General features: G+C 38.4%; 1 protein-coding gene across 2 annotated transcripts in view; it reads left to right on the top strand.

Moving 5' to 3' along the window:
• Positions 1 to 18,429, top strand: part of glra1 (glycine receptor, alpha 1) — a 55,565-nt gene extending 37,136 nt beyond the window's left edge. For both annotated transcript variants that reach the window (XM_064328075.1, XM_064328074.1), the window contains 5 exons: positions 486 to 568; positions 1,159 to 1,296; positions 3,978 to 4,192; positions 6,800 to 6,946; positions 15,008 to 18,429. In XM_064328075.1, the coding sequence (XP_064184145.1) occupies positions 486 to 568; positions 1,159 to 1,296; positions 3,978 to 4,192; positions 6,800 to 6,946; positions 15,008 to 15,295 (871 nt within the window). In that variant the 3' untranslated portion in view covers positions 15,296 to 18,429. The remainder of the gene's footprint in view (positions 1 to 485; positions 569 to 1,158; positions 1,297 to 3,977; positions 4,193 to 6,799; positions 6,947 to 15,007) is intronic.
• The last annotated feature ends 371 nt before the right edge of the window (positions 18,430 to 18,800 follow it).

The following is an 18,800-nucleotide window of genomic DNA, read 5'->3' as shown; positions in this document are numbered from 1 at the left end:
TGTAGGTGCATTATTATTATTATTATTATTATGATTATTATTATTATAGTATTGTATTATTGTAGTATTATAATATTTTGGTTTATTTGTGTGATGACTATGTCAATGTATAGTCTCATGTGACATTAATCTTTATTAATAATATTCCATGGTGTTGCTATACTGAAATAAATATAAAAACCTTGAAAAATTGCATTTTTAGGTGGTGCAAATGGATATTTGAGCAAAGTTCAATGTTTAACTGACTGGTCATTGAATCAATGGTTTTTCATAATAGCACACCACAAAATAATTTCTCTTTGTCATTGCTGAAACGGTGTCCCCATAATACACTTTCACCTCATTGACATCTGAGATAAATGCACTGAATTTGAAACTATTGTGTATTCGCACCATGCAACCAGTGTAATAATACATTTTGTGTGGATTCTGATAGACCCATAATCGTTTAACCTGTAACTGACTCTTAAACTTGTTTTTCTCAGAATAACATTGATTCTGGCCTGCCCTATGGACCTGAAGAATTTCCCCATGGACGTGCAGACCTGCATTATGCAGCTGGAGAGCTGTGAGTATTCCATTATCCTTAAAGCTGGAAGGAGCATATTTATTTTGTGGCAATGAGATGGATGTGGAGCTGGTCTAGAATGAGATGATGTAGAGGGTAATAATATAAGTGCGCCTTCAAGCAGATGCATCAGTCAATCCAGGGCCCCCGCTCCCCAGCCTCCTCCCACCCTCTGCCTCTTTTAGAATTTTGCATTAAATTTGCGGTCCTCTGCAAGTCTTCACCTCACCCCTATCTATGGAAATGGCGGAAGCTTCCACAGCAGTCGGCTGTTCATTCTAAAGTCAGGTGGCTTTCAGAGCAACTCAAGTAGAGGCGGGATCGGCAGAATGGCATATTCAGGCGTGCGTCTCACATCTCCAGTCACGGCGTTATGACAGACGGGAAGAATATCGCCGCACACATCCTCCAAAAAATGAAAATGTCAAACGTGGTTAAAGCAGTATTCTCAGTCCAAATCTCACTATGTTGTTTGTGGTGTAATGTATTACCTAAATTTGGCATGCTTTATATTTTCTTTAAAATATTTTCCTGTTCACTTCTGTTTGTTTTGTTTTTTTGTCTGACTGGCCGCTGTTGTTTCTTTGTAGTCGGCTACACCATGAACGACCTCATATTCGAGTGGGATGAGAAGGGAGCAGTGCAGGTGGCTGATGATCTGACTTTACCTCAGTTTATACTGAAAGAAGAGAAGGACTTGCGGTACTGCACCAAGCACTACAACACAGGTCTGTTGCTTTCAGAAGACCGACTCTTTTCCTTTAAACAACAGTTTCCTAGAAGAAAGCCCTGTTTTTATTAGAAATGCATATTATATTTTATCATAAAATGTAGAACATTGTTTGAGAACATTATATTGTAAGCGTTATATTTGTTTTTGTGCAGAAGCATATCGAACATAAACGTAAATGTGTTGGAATATAAATGAATTTATGGTTTAAACACTGAAAAAAAATCATAACTATGTTTCCTTTTATTCTTTATGAGCTCATCAATTCAGCTAAAGAACCATCTGTCCAGCTGACTTTGCCAGTCTGGATTTGTTACAGTTCAGATAAAATGAAAACAGCACTGGAGGCCATTTTAAAATCTATAGTAGAACTGGAGTGAGGAACAAAAGAATCTGGATTTATTGTGATTATCTGGGAACAATTATATGCTGCCTAGTGCTAGGGGAAATAATATTGTTAAATTATATTTTCAATTAACTGCTGCCTTAGATTAATGTTTTTTCGTAAATATTAATATGAATTCATATGAACATGAAAGTACAGTAGTGTGGCAATTTAAGCATTTAAAAGCTAAAATGCTGGATTAGGAAGTAAGGGATTGATTACAGTGCCTTTTACATGTTATATATCAAAATAGATGTAGATAAAAATTAATTACCATATATTTTTAACAGCTTTAGAACAGCCAATAGCCAATATTTCATAATGCAGACATGGATATTTTGACCTTTTGTAGTGGACTTGGTAAATGCTCTGTGGTGTTTTCCAAGAATTGTAGCCATAATACAAAAAGCAATAACCCAACAAATAGATCAGGGAATAAATTCGTGAAACAGTGCTGCACTTGTTATTTCACCTATAAATGCTGTTGTTGTGAGATGGGACCATGCCTCCCAGGGACGAAATTAACATTCAGAGTAATGCTACCATGGCTGTGTTGAACATTAACTCTAAAAGCTACAGAAACGATTTAATGAAATTCAAAACAGAACGCATTCTTGAATATCTCGGTTGTGAGAGTGTGCTAATTGAATATCTACAAACTGATGTTATAGTACATCCAAGCAGGCCACAGTCAGCTCCAGTGAAAGCGCAGAGAGCATCGTATTACCAGAGTGAGCAACAGAATATATATATTTTTTTCCCTCGCTACTGAAATTTGTACGCTACTGTTCCGCTTCCAGCTATGACAGGCTTACAGATGCTGTCTAGCGTGGCGATGTAGCATGTAGCGCGGTTCGCAGGTAGCAACCTGGCTCGGTCTGCGCCGCGGTCATGTGATCAGCGAGCGCAGAATGGTGCAGTCTGTTGCCCTGGCCGCTCGGTCGGATGGGCTGGGCTGTCTTTGGGTTAGTGAGCATCGGCGAGGTCTCCCCTGGGCGGGGGGGGGGGGGGGGTTCTCCTCCACGCGGTTCGCTCCGCAGAGCTATCCCTCGTCAGCGGCCACACTGCACTGCGCGCGCCGCTTCGCGATCAAGCCCTCCGTGACCGTCCAAGTGTCATTTTTTCTAAAGCGTATTAACGGCAGTCTATCGATCCAGTGAGCTGAAGAGAACGCTTCTTGGCTCTGCGGTCCCTCTACGCTCCGCAGCCTCTGTTATCCGTTTTAATTCTCCTCCCCTCCTTCCCTTCGGAGTGGCTCAGACGCTGAACGTGACATCGATTACTGTGCTGCTGGTGCAATGCAGTTTCACGCTCGTGCAACATTAGTTTGAGTGGTAAACTTCTTCAGTTTTTCCAGTAAGAAAATAGATAGCTAAATAAATAAATAAATCACAAGTTCTCTCCCAACATGTTAAAAGCCTCCAAGTGCATTGCGGCTATAAATCAATCATGAATAAAACAGCTTGTTTTCTTCCAAAACAATGCTTTGTGGTTAAATTTAATCGAATTGAAAGTCGTGGCAGAGACAGCTGTCTTGAATAGATATAAGCTGATTAAATGGATGAAACGGCGTTTAGCACAGTGAAACATTGTTCATCTCAGAGCATTAGCATAACAACAAAAAAACTCATTTTGGTCCTTTTATGTTAGCATCGCATGCAAAAAGCTTTTTAGAAAGATAGATGATATTAGAATGATATAACTAAAAAAAGAGGAATGCAATTCAATTCAAAATTTAAATAATAACAATAAAAACATGTGCATATTGTGTGTCTTGACTCAGATGTTCCTGATGTCATTTCTTACTATTCCAACTGGCCTAACATGGATAGTTTACATGAGGATTAATGTAATGGATTCGGATACAGTGCATGCCAGATTAAGTGAGATAACCATCTGCTTAGAATATTGCCATTCTTTGCAAGGTTGAGACACCAAGGACTTTTTTTTCTTTTTTTCTGGTCTCCGGTGGAAGAAAGAAAATGTCAGGAGACTGTCCAAGCACAAGCCAGTCAAATGGAAAATGAGTTTTCATGGAAAGTGAATTTGGCTTTATTGTCTGAGCTTATACAAGCACAGAGTGAACTAATACAGGGAATTTTACAATACATTCTATGACTACACACACACACACACATGCGTGCACCGAGCCGGGAAAAATCTTTATATTCACTTTCAACAATAGTTGAATGCTATTGTCATTCAAAGAATAAATGAAGAAGAAAATCTTTGTGGCCTCTACACATTTCTCTCTTGTCCTACTCAGACCAACGCTTCCTCTTCTGTATTGCCAGGGAAGTTCACCTGCATTGAAGCCCGGTTCCACCTGGAGAGGCAGATGGGATACTACCTGATCCAGATGTACATCCCCAGCCTTCTGATCGTCATCCTGTCCTGGGTGTCCTTCTGGATCAACATGGACGCCGCTCCAGCACGAGTGGGACTGGGCATCACCACTGTGCTGACCATGACCACTCAGAGCTCAGGCTCCAGAGCCTCACTGCCTAAGGTGAGAGAGATGTGTGTGTGTGTGTGTGTGTGTGTCTGTGTGTCTGTGTGTGTGTGCTTAATTACGTCATCGGAAAGCATCCCTACATTTTATTCGCTGATATGAAGGGTGATTTGCGTGCTCTGAAAAATGGACAAGTGAACCATGATTCCTGTGCAGTTCAGCTGTCGCAGTAATGATCACACACTACAGCTCAGACTAGGTATACCCCCACTGTCCTCTGTGGCTAAGAGGCCTTGCAGTGGGGGGTCAAGGAGCGAGAGCGAGAGGTCAAATAGTACGCCATTTACTTGCATTGGTCCTTGAGCTTCCCTTAATCCACAGATTCCAAAGGACAGATCTGTTGTATCAAATGTAATCAAATCTTGCTTTTATCCTATCTGCTTGATCCCATACAGAGGCATGGTTTGGGGCTAGCAAATTCGCTAAAGGTATAGATTAAAGTATTATAGGTGTTTTAATATTTTATTTTAATTTCTTTTTTTTTTTTGGAGGGGAGTGGGGGGGGAAGGGGGGTTTGAGGGTGAGAAATATAAGTACTTACAGAAGTGCTGGAGGTAATCAAAGAAATTCCGAACCTCTCATGTCGGCCTGGCCTTGGGAAATAAGCACCAGGGAAGAGATGTCGGGCCAGCCCTCTCTCCAGAGCTGTCTCAGGCCAGCGAATTTCATCATTTAAATGATGTCTTCTGAACCGTGTTTTGTGTAACGCCACCTAAATTGCCTTCCGCAGCCGCAGTGGTCACTGACCTGTCAAATGAAGTGAGCCTCAGCCAAAGAGAAGAGTCGGCCCAGTTCCACACAGAAGGACTGCTCTGTCTGTGAATGAATGGCTTTTCTTGACACAACAATGACACTAAATTCATTTGTGATGGTTCAGTACTACTTCTGTCACAACTAACACAATGCAAACAGAATGAAGTTATGACAAACTTTATTTACACTTTAAATTCTTTATCCCTCTATCCCCCACATAGAACATGTTGTGCTTCCGTTCTGAATTTCAGCTATGGCCATCTCCTCCACAGATATGTTTTCTTAATTATAGGGTCAAATTAAAGCCATGATACTAATACTAATTAAAATTTATAACCAATATAAATACACGTAGTATAATATTCCATCATTGGTCACAATATTCAACAATTCTGAATAAGACATCACATAAACATTCTATTCGAAATACCTTGAATATTCTGTGACATAAAAATACATTTGTCACTTTTAGCCATGTAATTCATCAGAACCCTGAACTCCCTTAATTGTGTACATGTCCACAGCTGATTTTCACAAATGTCAGGTTTGCAAACCTGGAAGCATTATAAAAGTGCATCTCTCTACCACCAATCATACACTTTCAATGCCTATTCCTAATTATTAAAATCCTGTAACATTTGATGAAGATAATTTGTGTTATCACAATGCATTATGTTAAACTACATTATTCTTGTGATACAAACCTGCAGTTTCAGTGGCATTCTTCTGTTGTTCAAGATGTGCTGAATCTTCTGTTGTCCAAGGTTTACCTGGAAACTATCATTTTTAAAACAGTGATGAAAAAATAGCATGATGCCGAGGAAACATGCCAGAACATTGGCCTATCTGTACATATAGTGTAGGACATCTCCAGAGACAGGCACTTGTACAAACTACAGTTTACGTTGAAGATCTGTAACTCATGTACACGGCATCAGTTATGCAATATATTCTGTATGCATGAATACTTTCTTTGTCCTGCTGTACTGCATTTGCTTGGCTAGAGGTTTGGTCCTAACATTTAGGTGAGCCAGCAGTTCTTACACAGGGAGATGTGATGACATCAAAAGAATGCATCACACCAATACACATAAAAAAGATATGTAAATAATATTGAACTGACATACTATCAGTCATTTTTAAAAAAGCAAGTAAAAGAATTTAAGGAGGTATTACTATTTTTCTAAATGTAATGTCATATGCTAAAGACAAAGGACATTACCCTCATCCTTAGAATAAGTAATTGTCCCTTAGGTTTATTACATTCACATTCACACAAGTTATGGTGCATTCATAAATGCTTAATAATCATTGGTCCTCATATGATAGACAATTTAAAATACACAATTAATTGTAAGTTTACATTCATAAATATTGAGGAATTTATTTTTTATTAGAAGGATTCCAGGGTCAGACTATGGGAAAAAAGTATAAATTGATACAATGTACAATTCTGAGATGGTGTGTCCATGAGAGATGGGGTTTGTCCCTTAGAATCAATGTAAATTGTAATCTTGCACGGCATTTTTTTGGAAACCCTGGCTGCTTTACGATATATAATACTGTCTCTTATTTATTAATACTGGGAAAAAATCTATAATGTAATTTTAAGGAAGTGTAGTGCTATTGTTAATGTTTCACTAAGCATTAATTATTTTAGCATAGTCTAATGTGTTTCCAATAATTGGGGTTTTCCCCCATGAGTATTATAAATAAAGTCATTGCTAATTTTTTATTGTCAAAGGTGGATGCTGTATCTTATTTGATTAAATGTCCTATTTCTTTTGGTGTAGCAGGCCTTGCCTTGGACCTAGTTTCAATGTTTTTGAATTGGTGTCTGCTCTGTCACAGGTCTCCTATGTGAAAGCCATTGACATCTGGATGGCGGTGTGCCTGCTCTTTGTGTTCTCTGCGCTGCTGGAGTATGCCGCCGTCAATTTCATCGCCCGGCAACACAAGGAGCTGCTGCGCTTCCGGAGGAGGAGACGACACCTCAAGGTGAACGACACCCCTCCCACTCCCAGCATGCTTTGGGACCTTTCTGCATGGCTACATTCTGGGTGCTGAGCAATCATCTGTGCCATGACCCCACATTACCTCATTTTAATTAGTGAGAACAACTACATTTGTGTGGGAATCCTTAATAGGAGGGCCTGTAGTCATTTACAAAATTAAACTGAATGACTAAATTATGGATGAAATGAAATACATTTCCGAATCTATTTAAAGTTCTCTATAACTGCTGGGTGATACCACCATTGTGTTGTTTTGAATCTCTTTTCCCACTCTGCAATATACCTTCTGGATTGGTACACGACTATGATAATCATGCTGACGCTGGCAAATAGCAGGCTGTGTAGGTGGTACCTATATCTCTCTCTTCTCCCTGTCGCTAGGCCGAAAGCAATCATTCATATATCACCAAAGAAAATGCTTTTGCCGTTGCACGTTCAGCGAAAGTTGACGTGTTGATCGTCGATTGAGCTGGTAATCAAAAATAATCATGGTGTGACAACAGTGGAGTACGCGCTGATATAGATTATTGCCGTGACTGAAAGAGCTTCAGACTGTGTCGGTCACAGCCCATATATATACATATATGTATATATATATATATATATATATATACATATATATATATATATATAACGATATTTGTGTTCAAGAGCAGTGTAGGAAGAGTGGGTGCAATGCTTTTTTAAAACCTGTCTAGAGTCCATACTACAGAGTACTTTGTATGGACCCCTTGTATAAATTCCATTTCCACGTATGTCCATCATCAATATTGCATTTAGCTTTCTATTGTTTGAGCTATATCACCAGTGTACAAGTCTACAGGCCTTACATTAGTCAGCATATGGCCATGACAACAGCACATTGCTTTCAAAACGTTAGGAAGGTTGTATATTTTATGTATGTCCTGTGCCACTGTTTTCTATTATCATGAATTGGCTTGGGTAAAGTTACTCAGTGTGACCATGCATCTACTTTATTGTAAAAATAAGACCATGAGAAAATGTAAATATTACAGCTAGTGATAATATAATGCATGTAAACAAACCTTGTAAGTAGTCAAGACAACGCTCATGCACAAGACAAACATGATGTCGATTTTCCATTCCAGTATGTTTGCTCTCATTTTAACCAAATCTAACCAACAAAGACCATTGAATGACATAAACTTCAGATAGAGAAAAAATTGACTTACATAGATGGATTGAAAAATAAATTAAAACACATTTGGACAGTGTGAGACTTCAATTCACTTCAGTAAAATATATGACATACCAAATAATTGTTCTCACGCTAATTGCATATTGCAATAATTATATTCATGGCAGCTTGCAACTGTGGTTAGAGTACTAAAATTGAAGTTGCTTTGACGTATATCGCTCTTGAGCAATTTCTACACTGTTACAGTGAAAACACTGAGATGTAAATAGTAGTAGTAATAATATATAATTATTATAATTACACTGGAATAAAGGAGATTGTTGATTTTGGCACATATAAACAGATTTATTTGCATGTATTTGCACAGGATAAAGGTAAGACATAGTATGTACATTATTAATCTCAGCATTCTACTTATGTCGCCAAGTAAAAAATAACCACTGAGCTTTCAAGCTCATGAAAATACCAGTGTAAAAAACAGACTGGTTCTTTTTTTTCTCAGAGGCACAATATGATGTGTAAACGGCTTCTCAGCACTTCATAATCATTGCAATAAGTTCTTGTTTTGAATTCATTGTAGTCCCTTGTGATCATTCGTTTTTGTATTGATTATTTCTTTCTGTATATTATACAAAATACTTTTTTTCTGAGATGGGTCTACAAGCAATTTTTGAGAACCTGCTTTTTAATATATATTTTCCTTCTTGATATGCTTTACCTCTTTTTCTCCCATACCCGTTAAAAGAATAATATCATTTAAAGGAACGTTATCAGCCAAAATGGTTTTTTATCGGTTTGCTGGGCGTCATTTTTATGGAACTGCTACCATTCCATTTGATATACCTATTATCCTCTCTGCAGCGCACTATTGGTTTATTGCAAACATTTACATAATTTGTTTTGCTTTTTCTATAATTTAAACTTCATGTTTTTTTATTTAAATAATCAGTATAGTGTTTGATCAAGCCATTTTGTAGAATGTTTGCATTCATATTCATAGTCTAGAATGCAGTCTAATCTCATTAGCTTTTTCTGCCATTTTTTAGCATGCAAATATATTATGCGTATAACTGAAAAGAGGATAAGCCTCCTGTGTGCATTATCTACAACAGTGACATCCAGGAGTTAAAAAGTCAATATCAGGAACACAAAGATCCAACCTTTTTGATGCTATAGTGTGACAAATATGTCTTAACTTAGAAAACTTCCTCACAGGAAGGTATTGGCATGGACAGCCAATGACTGCCAGTGTAGCGAAAGAAGGGCCAGTCTTCTCTCAGCTTGGGCTGTGTAGTGTAATATAAAGCAGGCTTCTGTTGTATGCACAGTGAACAAGCTGCCACAATATCAGGAAAACTTTGACTAAATGTCGACTGCTCAATCAAACATCAATCATCGACGTAACTGCAATGCGACAAGACTTACTCGCTCATTCAAAGCAGTATGTTCTCCCAGAATTCCCCGTTTCAAAGTTGCGGTGTTTCTCTCTGTTCCCGAGCTGCAGCCAACGCTCTTAAATGCACGTTGAAATATTCATAGCATGCGATTTACAAGTTGTTTGCTGAGCTTCTTTCAATCAAAACACCTGTCAAGTGGCATATTTCAGCAGCTGCCTTTGCCAACGTTTTCTTGCCGACCCCAGACCTTTAGCTTTTTACAGTTTTGTTCAGCGGATATTGCACAAGCTGTCAGATGTTCAATTTGTTTCTCTTGAGGTAGCCTGCGAAGCTACATGCTCCCCAGAGATACTCAGATCACAGCAAAGCATGTCCTGAAATCTGTTGTTTATGCCAACAAGCTTATTTGCAGAACTGTGTGCCTTCGCCAAACGGTTCAGCTCAATGTATTTAATCAATCATGTTTGCCCTCCCCCATGAGATTATAAATTCAAAGCCATTTTATTGAATAAGATATAAACCTGCCAGGCTTTAGGAGATGTGGCACCCATGTGGATTGGGTGGAATATGACATATAAGGCCAGTGCTGTCCTGCAGAGCAGAAACCAACACAAACATTGTATAAGCTCCCTGTCATGTGTCTCACTGTGCTGATTTGACTCTCCTGGACTGTATTTACCTTATTTTAAACTCTAAAAAAAAAAAAAAATTAATCCCAACTCCCATTCTTGCAATCCTCAAATTCCTCTAGTTGCCTGTAATGGGTGAAGGTTTATTAGTCTACAATCCCTAGGCTCCAGGTCAATGCAGAAATGCTGACAAGCAAATGCTTATCCTAATGGCGGCATACACCCACAGCTTAAGGGACAGAGCAGCGGTACTAAATCCAACTGTCAGTTATAAATAACCATGGTACACATTCAGTATCACTCTCAAAAGTTTCTTGAGATTGCAGTTAACACCCAGTGGAATGATGTAGTTAAGTATTAGGCTGTAATTATTAAAATGATTAAAATGATGATTACTTCCTAAACCCCCGCACCCCCTTGAGAACTGGGTTTTTTTAGAAGGAAACCTGAAACATGATCTGAATCCAGTATGCCAATGACTGTGGTCTGTGCATAAAATGATATTTGCAAAAACAAAATAATTGAAAATGCATTGCATATGGATTCAGCTGAGTTTTACTAACAACGTTTATATTTTGCATGTTATGTGTGTTTCTGAAGAAATTCAGTTTAAGCAGTTTAATTAAGGGTAGTACAACAGTGTCTAACAGTGTAGATTACCACTCTGGTTGTCCAGTTCAATCACCTTTATTTCACTCTGCTGGCTGAATGATATGTGCATATACATATTTAAAGAAGCATGCAGATGGCCTTTAAAATTCAACATTATTATTTGCCATTTTCTAGATCCCAGCACCAGCATTTCATCAGTTCTTAATCAGCAACCTTTGGAAATTGTCTCTCAGAACTGCATTGACATTACCATTTAAGCACATCCAGAATAAATCCCTTCCTTCCCTACACTCCTTCCTCCCCTAATTAAATTGGTAGGGGGGGGGGGGGGTCCCAGAGGACAACTACACAATTTTTAGTTACCTCCTTGGCAACTGACCTTTTCAAAATGAACGGCTTCGGCCACTGCTGATAGCCAGCTTGGAAAAAAGGTACAGAAAAACACATTAGAACTCCTAGAAGCTATCGTTCAACTGACTGCTGTGGATATTGACACACGTATCCCGCTATTATTAAAGCACATTAGTCTTTTTTTTTTTTTTTGCCTGACTTCCCTCAAAAGAGAGATTGGTCTCAAGCAAAAGAATAGTGCCTCTAGCTCTCTCTATTGGTCAGTGTTAAGAAATGCAGGCTTCCAATCAATTGGTTAAACAGGATGGTGTGGAAGAGGACCAAACACAAGCAGTTAACATTAATTAAATATTGCAGAAATTAACATTTATATTGGCAAAATGAAAGCTTTTAATCTTCCCTATGTGAAAATCGTAATAAAATGGACTGCAGAATAAAAATGTTACACTTGAATAATTGCATGAATTAAACAGCATTGAACTAAATAAATTTCGGTGGGGAAAAAAATCTATTCATGACTTCTTGCCCATGTGCAGAATGAAATAAATAAGTGGTAATATAATGAGAGAATCAACAGGGAAATGTGTTATTGTGGAAAATGCAGTAAATATACAGGAGATATACTGAGGATGTGAACACATCCTCAGATCCCCCTGGAAATGAGACAGCCATGATCTCAGAATAACAATGACGTGTTTCAAAATAGTGTGCTCTGTATTTGGCAGGTTCTATTTATGTCCCATCTAGAAAGGTTTAGACAGGACACAAATGAGGAAACCTAGTTGATCTTGATCAGGAATGCAGCTGTTTTTTTTTTTTTTTTTTTTTTTTGTGTGTGTGTGTTTGTTTTTTTTTTTTTTTTTTTGTCTGCTTCTCGATATCCTTTGTTGTCAGAATATTTGCTTCTAGATATCCTTTTTTTTCTTTTGCAACAATTTGCAACAGAAATCCAGGGACATATTAGTGACTAGGTAAAATCACATGACCTCTTGGCTCCATTTTCTGTTGAACAGTGTTGAACAATGACAAGAGCTCATTAGAGAAAGGCCCTTGATTGATTAATCAGCTCATTAGAGAATACTGCTACTTCAGGGTAGACTTTCACAAGACTTTTATTTTTTTCCCCTTGAAGTCATAATCTGGGTTGTCACACTGTGTAAGAGGCACTAATGATTACAAGGAAGGATGACTGGGGTTGAGGGAACAGAAATGTTTTACAGTAGCAGAATGCTATGTTGATTTCTCAGCAAATCTATCTGCTCAATATCAATATATTTTTGTTATTGTTTTTGATATTAGGGTTTATTATAAATTACATAACTTGTATGTTCAAACACTATTGCTATACGCTAGATATACTGCAAGAACTGAATCAGGTTAAGTTCCTTATTCAAGGATATAACCGTGTATATTTGAGTAGCTTAGATGACCTCAGTCTCATAAACACACTGTAAAATATTCACTGTTAAATCAAATCTTACAGTGTAAAAATTTGGTCCCTGTGGGACTAGTGTAGAATTAACTCATTTTACTCAGCACTATTCTACACTAAGCTAGGCCTCATTCAAACATATTTTCAATGTGGGGCCAATATCTTGAATTCAGCAGCCTCCTCTAACAGTTTTTGTTATGTGTGTTTAGTAGAAAACAATGAAAAAAAGAGACCAAAAATACAAAAAAACTCAAGGCTATCACACACATGAGTGTCTAAGGTACAACACACTCTCTCTTTCTCAATACAACTCCCTAAACCCAGAGAAATGGCCTCGGGAAAAGAATACTTATGAAATATGGCAGATTAGAAGACATTGATTTTTCTAATTTACTCTGCATGCCCATTGCCACAGCACACTTATCACTGTCATTGGTTTCACATTAGAAAAAAAAAAAAAAAAAACAGTTTAATATTTCATATCCTGTTGAGTCTTGGTACGTGCTTTGGGGAGGAAGGAATGCATTAGGAAAATAAATATATTTGCTGGGCATGTTGTTCTATGTAACACAAGACAAAGCCATATTTCATGTCAAAATTATAATGGTAATAACCGAAGATGTGTTATGACAGAGAGGATGAAACAGGTATGGCACCCAGCAAACAGAATTATGCTTTTCGTCAGTTTCTATACATGGGGCGCCAGACGGCTTGCATGACCAACGTGTTTTGAGAATTTAAGGGAGAGGCACGAAACTATTTCTCATTACGGAGCCTTTTAATCTTTCCCATTAATCAAATCCGCGCAGTAAAAGATATAAATGCATCAATCACGAGCGAAAACCGTGATGGATGAAAGAGCCAAGAGGTCTGGGGGAACAGCGTTCGACGCTGCCTCTCTCAGACTTGCAAATGGAAGAGTGATCTGCATTCTGATGGCCGGCGGCGAATTGCTTTCTGCGAGCCGCTTGAAGGGCACGGCTCGATTCCTCCGCCGTTCTCCTGCTATTTTTCTCCCGTGCACAATACAGAGCGGGAGTCGTGACTTCCGCAGTGCATTAATGGGTGAGTTCTTAATTAGGAGGGGTGTGGGGGGGGGGGGGGGTGATGAATCGGGTCTGGATGATGCGGGGGTAATTCGAGGAGAAGGCGAGCGGCACCTTTGTCCCTCTTTGCCGAGCCTCGTCACGTCTCAGGCCGGGAGCATTAATCATTCGGCGGGGGAATAAAGTGGAGCATCCGTAATAGGGTACAAATGGCGATTCGGTCCCTCTGAAGGACAGGCGAAGGTCAGAGTCTCCCCTAATCAGATCTACGTACAATCTACGCAGACATAGGGAGGAGGGGAACCCTGGTTTCCCTGCTCTATTTTTGCGTGTTCTCGTACTCAACCTCACTACCCCCACCAACACCCCTGCACATTAACGGTTATAAATGGGGAGGCATAAAGACAAGGACGGAAAGAGGACAGGGAATCTAAAAATGGCTGTTTGTTGCTAAAGGAGGTAGCTCTTAATTTAGTAAATGTCAGCTCCCTCCTTTTTTTTCTTTCTCCTATCTCAGAAATGTGATGTGAGTTTAAAGAGCAGAGGTCCGGATCGTGTGTGGAGGAGCGCCCAATGCAGCAACCATAAAAAACCTTTATGTCCAGAAATATTATTCTATGCAGAAATGCAATTAACTTTATGTCATTTGGGTTATGATATAGATACATGTTCAGCGAACAATCGTATAAAATGTTGAAGCTCAAAACATTTGTTAATGGAAAGAATGAAAGTGCAAAGGAGAAAAATAACTGTCCATCTATTGAACCAAACTAATCTTATGCTTGTTTCAGCTGACAAATATTTTCTGGTAAACGCTTCCAATCCATTCACTTCTACTTTGCCAGACACAATTAATGTAGCTTTTGATTTTGATTAAGGTTCTTACCTCAAACATGAGACGATTAATCAATCCTATCTGTTTGCATGGCTTTTTTTCATCTTATTTTAATCACAGTATTGATGTGGATAGTCTGATCAGGCCAATTAGCTGGTATAATGTTCTAAGAACAAACCTCTAATGCTACAGGATGTTGTTTCTTTGCATACTGAAACTTAGCCTAGCCCCTACAGCAAATTTACTCAATTACAGTCCTGCCAGATTGCATTCCAGCAGGTTCTTCAATTCACTTTGATGCACTCCTGCTATGAGAACTTGGGAGAGAGAGCAAATACATTCAATAAATGAGTGGTATCAGGTGTTTAAGTGCCTGGCTGAAATGAAAGCTTGAAGTCTGTGTAGCCCTTCAGGACTAGGATGTACGAGAGGGATGGCGGTGCTGCATTTATGGCCTAGCGTGAGCCCCGCTCTTCACTGCGCGCGGCTCTTAAATGTGTGTGAAGGAGCGAGGAGCCGGGAGGTGTTAAATAGATAATGGCTTCTCGATCCCTGACAGATTGAATATTGCGCTGTGTTGCAGGAGGACGAGGCTGGGGAGGGCCGCTTCAGCTTCGCCGCCTATGGCATGGGCCCAGCTTGCCTGCAGGCCAAGGATGGCATGGCCATCAAGGGCAACAACAACAACGCCCCCGCCTCCGCCAACCCGGCGGAGAAGACCGTGGAGGAGATGCGCAAGCTCTTCATCGGCCGCGCCAAGAGAATCGACACGGTTTCCCGCGTGGCCTTCCCCCTCGTCTTCCTCATTTTCAATATTTTCTACTGGATCATATACAAGATAATACGCAGCGAAGACGTGCATAAGCAGTAAACACTGAAGAGAGGAAAACACAGCCTGTCCGCCTCCCCCCCCTCGACCCGCCCACCTCGCCGTCTGTCCCCTCCCCTCCTGCTCCGCCTTCGTCCACGCTCATTTGCTTTCCAGTGGCAATTCCTTGGCAGAGGTATTTATCAATATTTATCGTGGGGTTTTACTTTTTCTTCTTCTTTTCCTCCCCTTTTTTTCCTGAATAATCCGGACTTGTGCAATAGCAATGCAGTAAAATGCATGAAATATGAATGTGGCAATATATTTACAAAAGAAAATTTTAAAAAAGTAAATATTAGACTTACAAAACACTGAAGAACTTCTAACCTGGTGGGAGAAAAAAATGTATCTGAAGTGAAGGAGATGCTCTTCCAAGACAAACCCTGCTTTACAAGAATAAAAAGGGCAAAACCTACAGCACTGTAATATAGTACATATAAAGTATTTCTTCAAGGCAAGTCTATTGGAAATAGAGGATTTTTAAAGATTCTGAGGCAGGTTGGCGCTTCCAACAATAAAGTGATGCAAAAGACGACTGGTCGCGTGTCATATATATATATATATATAAATTTGCTTCAATATGTGTATCATGAGCACTTGTCAATGCTTTCCCCCAATCCCCGGCCAAAACTGCAAAGATTTTGTGGGTTTGGGTGGATGAGATCAGTAACAAGATGGAGCCTTGATGAATGTTGATCAAACATACTGTTCATTATAGCAGTTGTCTATGTACGTGTTTGGCCATTCTTACTTTTATTTATTGCTGTGCCAAGTTACATCGTGTGTGTGTGCGTGTGTGTGTGTGTGTGTGGGTGGGTGTGTGTGTGCGCGAGTGTATGTGTGTGTTGAAACACTCTACATTTGCAGTCCATCCTTGTTTTGATTTATGCATTCATCTGAAGTAACATTGCTAAGCAGTATTTAAGGATCATTTCCCGCTTCTTACGAAGTATTAAAAAGAGGAAGCAAGAATATTTCTCCTAATTAAATTCCAAAATATATTTACAAAATATACTAGCTATTTTCACTCATAACTGTAGTTTAGTACCTTTTAATGCTTGTTCACCTCTTATAACATTCTGTATCTGAGAGCCTAGGTCATGATTTGCAATCTCCAAAATGGTAACTCACTGAAAAACTAAAAAATAATAATTGTTGTCCATTTCTGTATCTATTTGTATAACATAAATGTACCTCATCCGCTCATTGTGATGATCAGTATATAGGCTTACATGCACAAATGTACAATCCCTTATGAAAAAGAAATCTTGTGTTGAAATGTATGATGTGTAAGTTGTGTATATAAAGAAATGGTTTAACACAAAAAATAAAACATAGTAGCAATGTAATATATTTTGAACATAAAAAGTGTATCCAGAATAGAACAGACCACTTAACATGCATAGATATAAAATACTTCATTAATTCATGTTGGAAAATGGTGCAGTGGTCAATAATAATAATAATAATTGTGAGAAAAAAAAATTCTGTTTTAAGTCACATTAAAAATACTTAACACATTTGATGTTTATGTTAAACAGGAGGCTTGTCAAAAAAGCTATAGACAAAACCCTGCAAAGACAACTCTTTCATACAATTAAGGCTGTGTCTGGTTAGATGGTAACCTCCTGACAATTTCAGAATTGGCCCCAAATGCAAAATGCACTTTTTTCTGAATGGGGCCGCTTGGAAAAAGAAGCAAAATTCCATATAGTATCTGTCTTGAGACCTTTTTTTTACAGCCAGAGGACACAAACCATTGCATTTCTTTTTTCATAAGGGATTACTATGCAATTACTGATATATATATATATATATAAATATGCAATTATTTTCTGTGTCTGTGAATCTGTTCCATTTCACTTACATTGCATACAATAAATACACTAGTATTTAGTAACTATTGGTCTGAAGAACATTAATGATGATCATATCCAGATACAGAATGGTTTATACAAAGTTGTGTGCTTCATGTTGATTTTCCGTAAAAGATTGAGGAGTAAACCCTCTGATTAAATATGTGTGCCACCACTGGCCTTTCGTTTCACGATCGGAACACAATAGCTTTTCCCAACACTATTTTGTAAGTGTATTCTCTTAAATCCTCTGATCATTGATGAGACAAATTTTACTTATGTTTATCTATGCATGGCAAATTTATGCAATATTATATTTCCAATTTTTTGGCTATTTTGTTTATAAGCTTACATTTTTGGCCTTTTTACATTGCAATGCACTCTGCATAAATCTCATTATACCAGAGAGTATACAGTTTATACAATACCACCATAGTTCAGTACTATAAAATGTTGTCCTTACTTGTTTTCAGTCAGTTCAGTCTCATTGTAATCGTTTAAACATGATTTTATACAGTTGTCATGTGCAGGGACCTACCATTTGCCAAATTCTGTTTTGAAGTGGTTGTTTTCACCTGGCTTATTTGTAAAACCAAAGAATTATTTTCACTAAGTTGTTATCATTGTCTTCCTAGCTTGATATTGCAAGATAGAATAGGAAAATGCTACACTTGTAAGACAAATATAAATATTTTTCTTTACCGATTCTGTTTGCTTTCATTTTGTATATTTTTATCAATATTTATGTCTTCCATGTTTCACATAAATATAACTGAGCCTTGGTCTCTCCTGTTGTTCTAAAACAATCTATTTATCTTAACTGAATTTTTCTGAAATATATATTTTTCTTTCTTCTTCACCTTATCTGCCAGCATCTCTTGCAATGTGTCACCATCTGAAAGACAATACCTGTGATGTTTTAGTTGAAACCTAGCTAGAAAAAGAACATCTATTGTAAGTAACACTATGGTTGTACAATTTGGGTAAAACTATCGATATGTGCATTCAATAACTGTTCCACAAGAAAGTAAAACATTTTGTGGGTAATTTATTGCTGCACCAAAACTCAAATTGCCATTTGACACTGTTGCAGTGTTGCTCTGTTAGATGCATTATTCACATTTGCACTGTCATGTGACCATGAAAAAAGCACAGTTTGTGCCTAACATTGTGTTCAATATTCAGAAAATTTTGCATTTCACTCCATCCAATCCATTTATTCATTCCAGAACAGTGGTGGATTGTTCCCATGCACTGACCTATTATAAAAGCATACATATCAATAGTATTTTTCTAGTCAAATGTCTCCCCTGAACACTTAAGTAGCAGTTCAGCAGCTGAAACAATGGAAATGAAAGTGTTTGTGTGTGTGTGTGTGTGTGTGTTAGTGTGTGTGTGGGCATGTATTACTATCTTTGTGATAGCCAAATGTCCCCACAAAGATAGGAAGATAAGGAAAATTACGCAAGGTGGGGACCTTTTGCTGGTCCCCACAAGTTCAAGAGGCTGTTTTAGGGTTAGGATTTAGGATTAGGGCTAGGATTACAATTAGGTTAAGGTTAGGGTTAAGGTTAGGCATGTAGTGGTTGAGGTTAGGGTTAGGGGTAGAGGTTACAGAATGAATGTAAGTCAATGGGAAGTCCTCACAAGTA

The sequence above is a fragment of the Anguilla rostrata genome, chromosome 3, assembly GCF_018555375.3.
Source record: "Anguilla rostrata isolate EN2019 chromosome 3, ASM1855537v3, whole genome shotgun sequence".
Taxonomy (NCBI): domain Eukaryota; kingdom Metazoa; phylum Chordata; class Actinopteri; order Anguilliformes; family Anguillidae; genus Anguilla; species Anguilla rostrata.
Note: the sequence above shows the minus strand (reverse complement) of the source record. Positions and strands in the feature narration are given on the sequence as shown.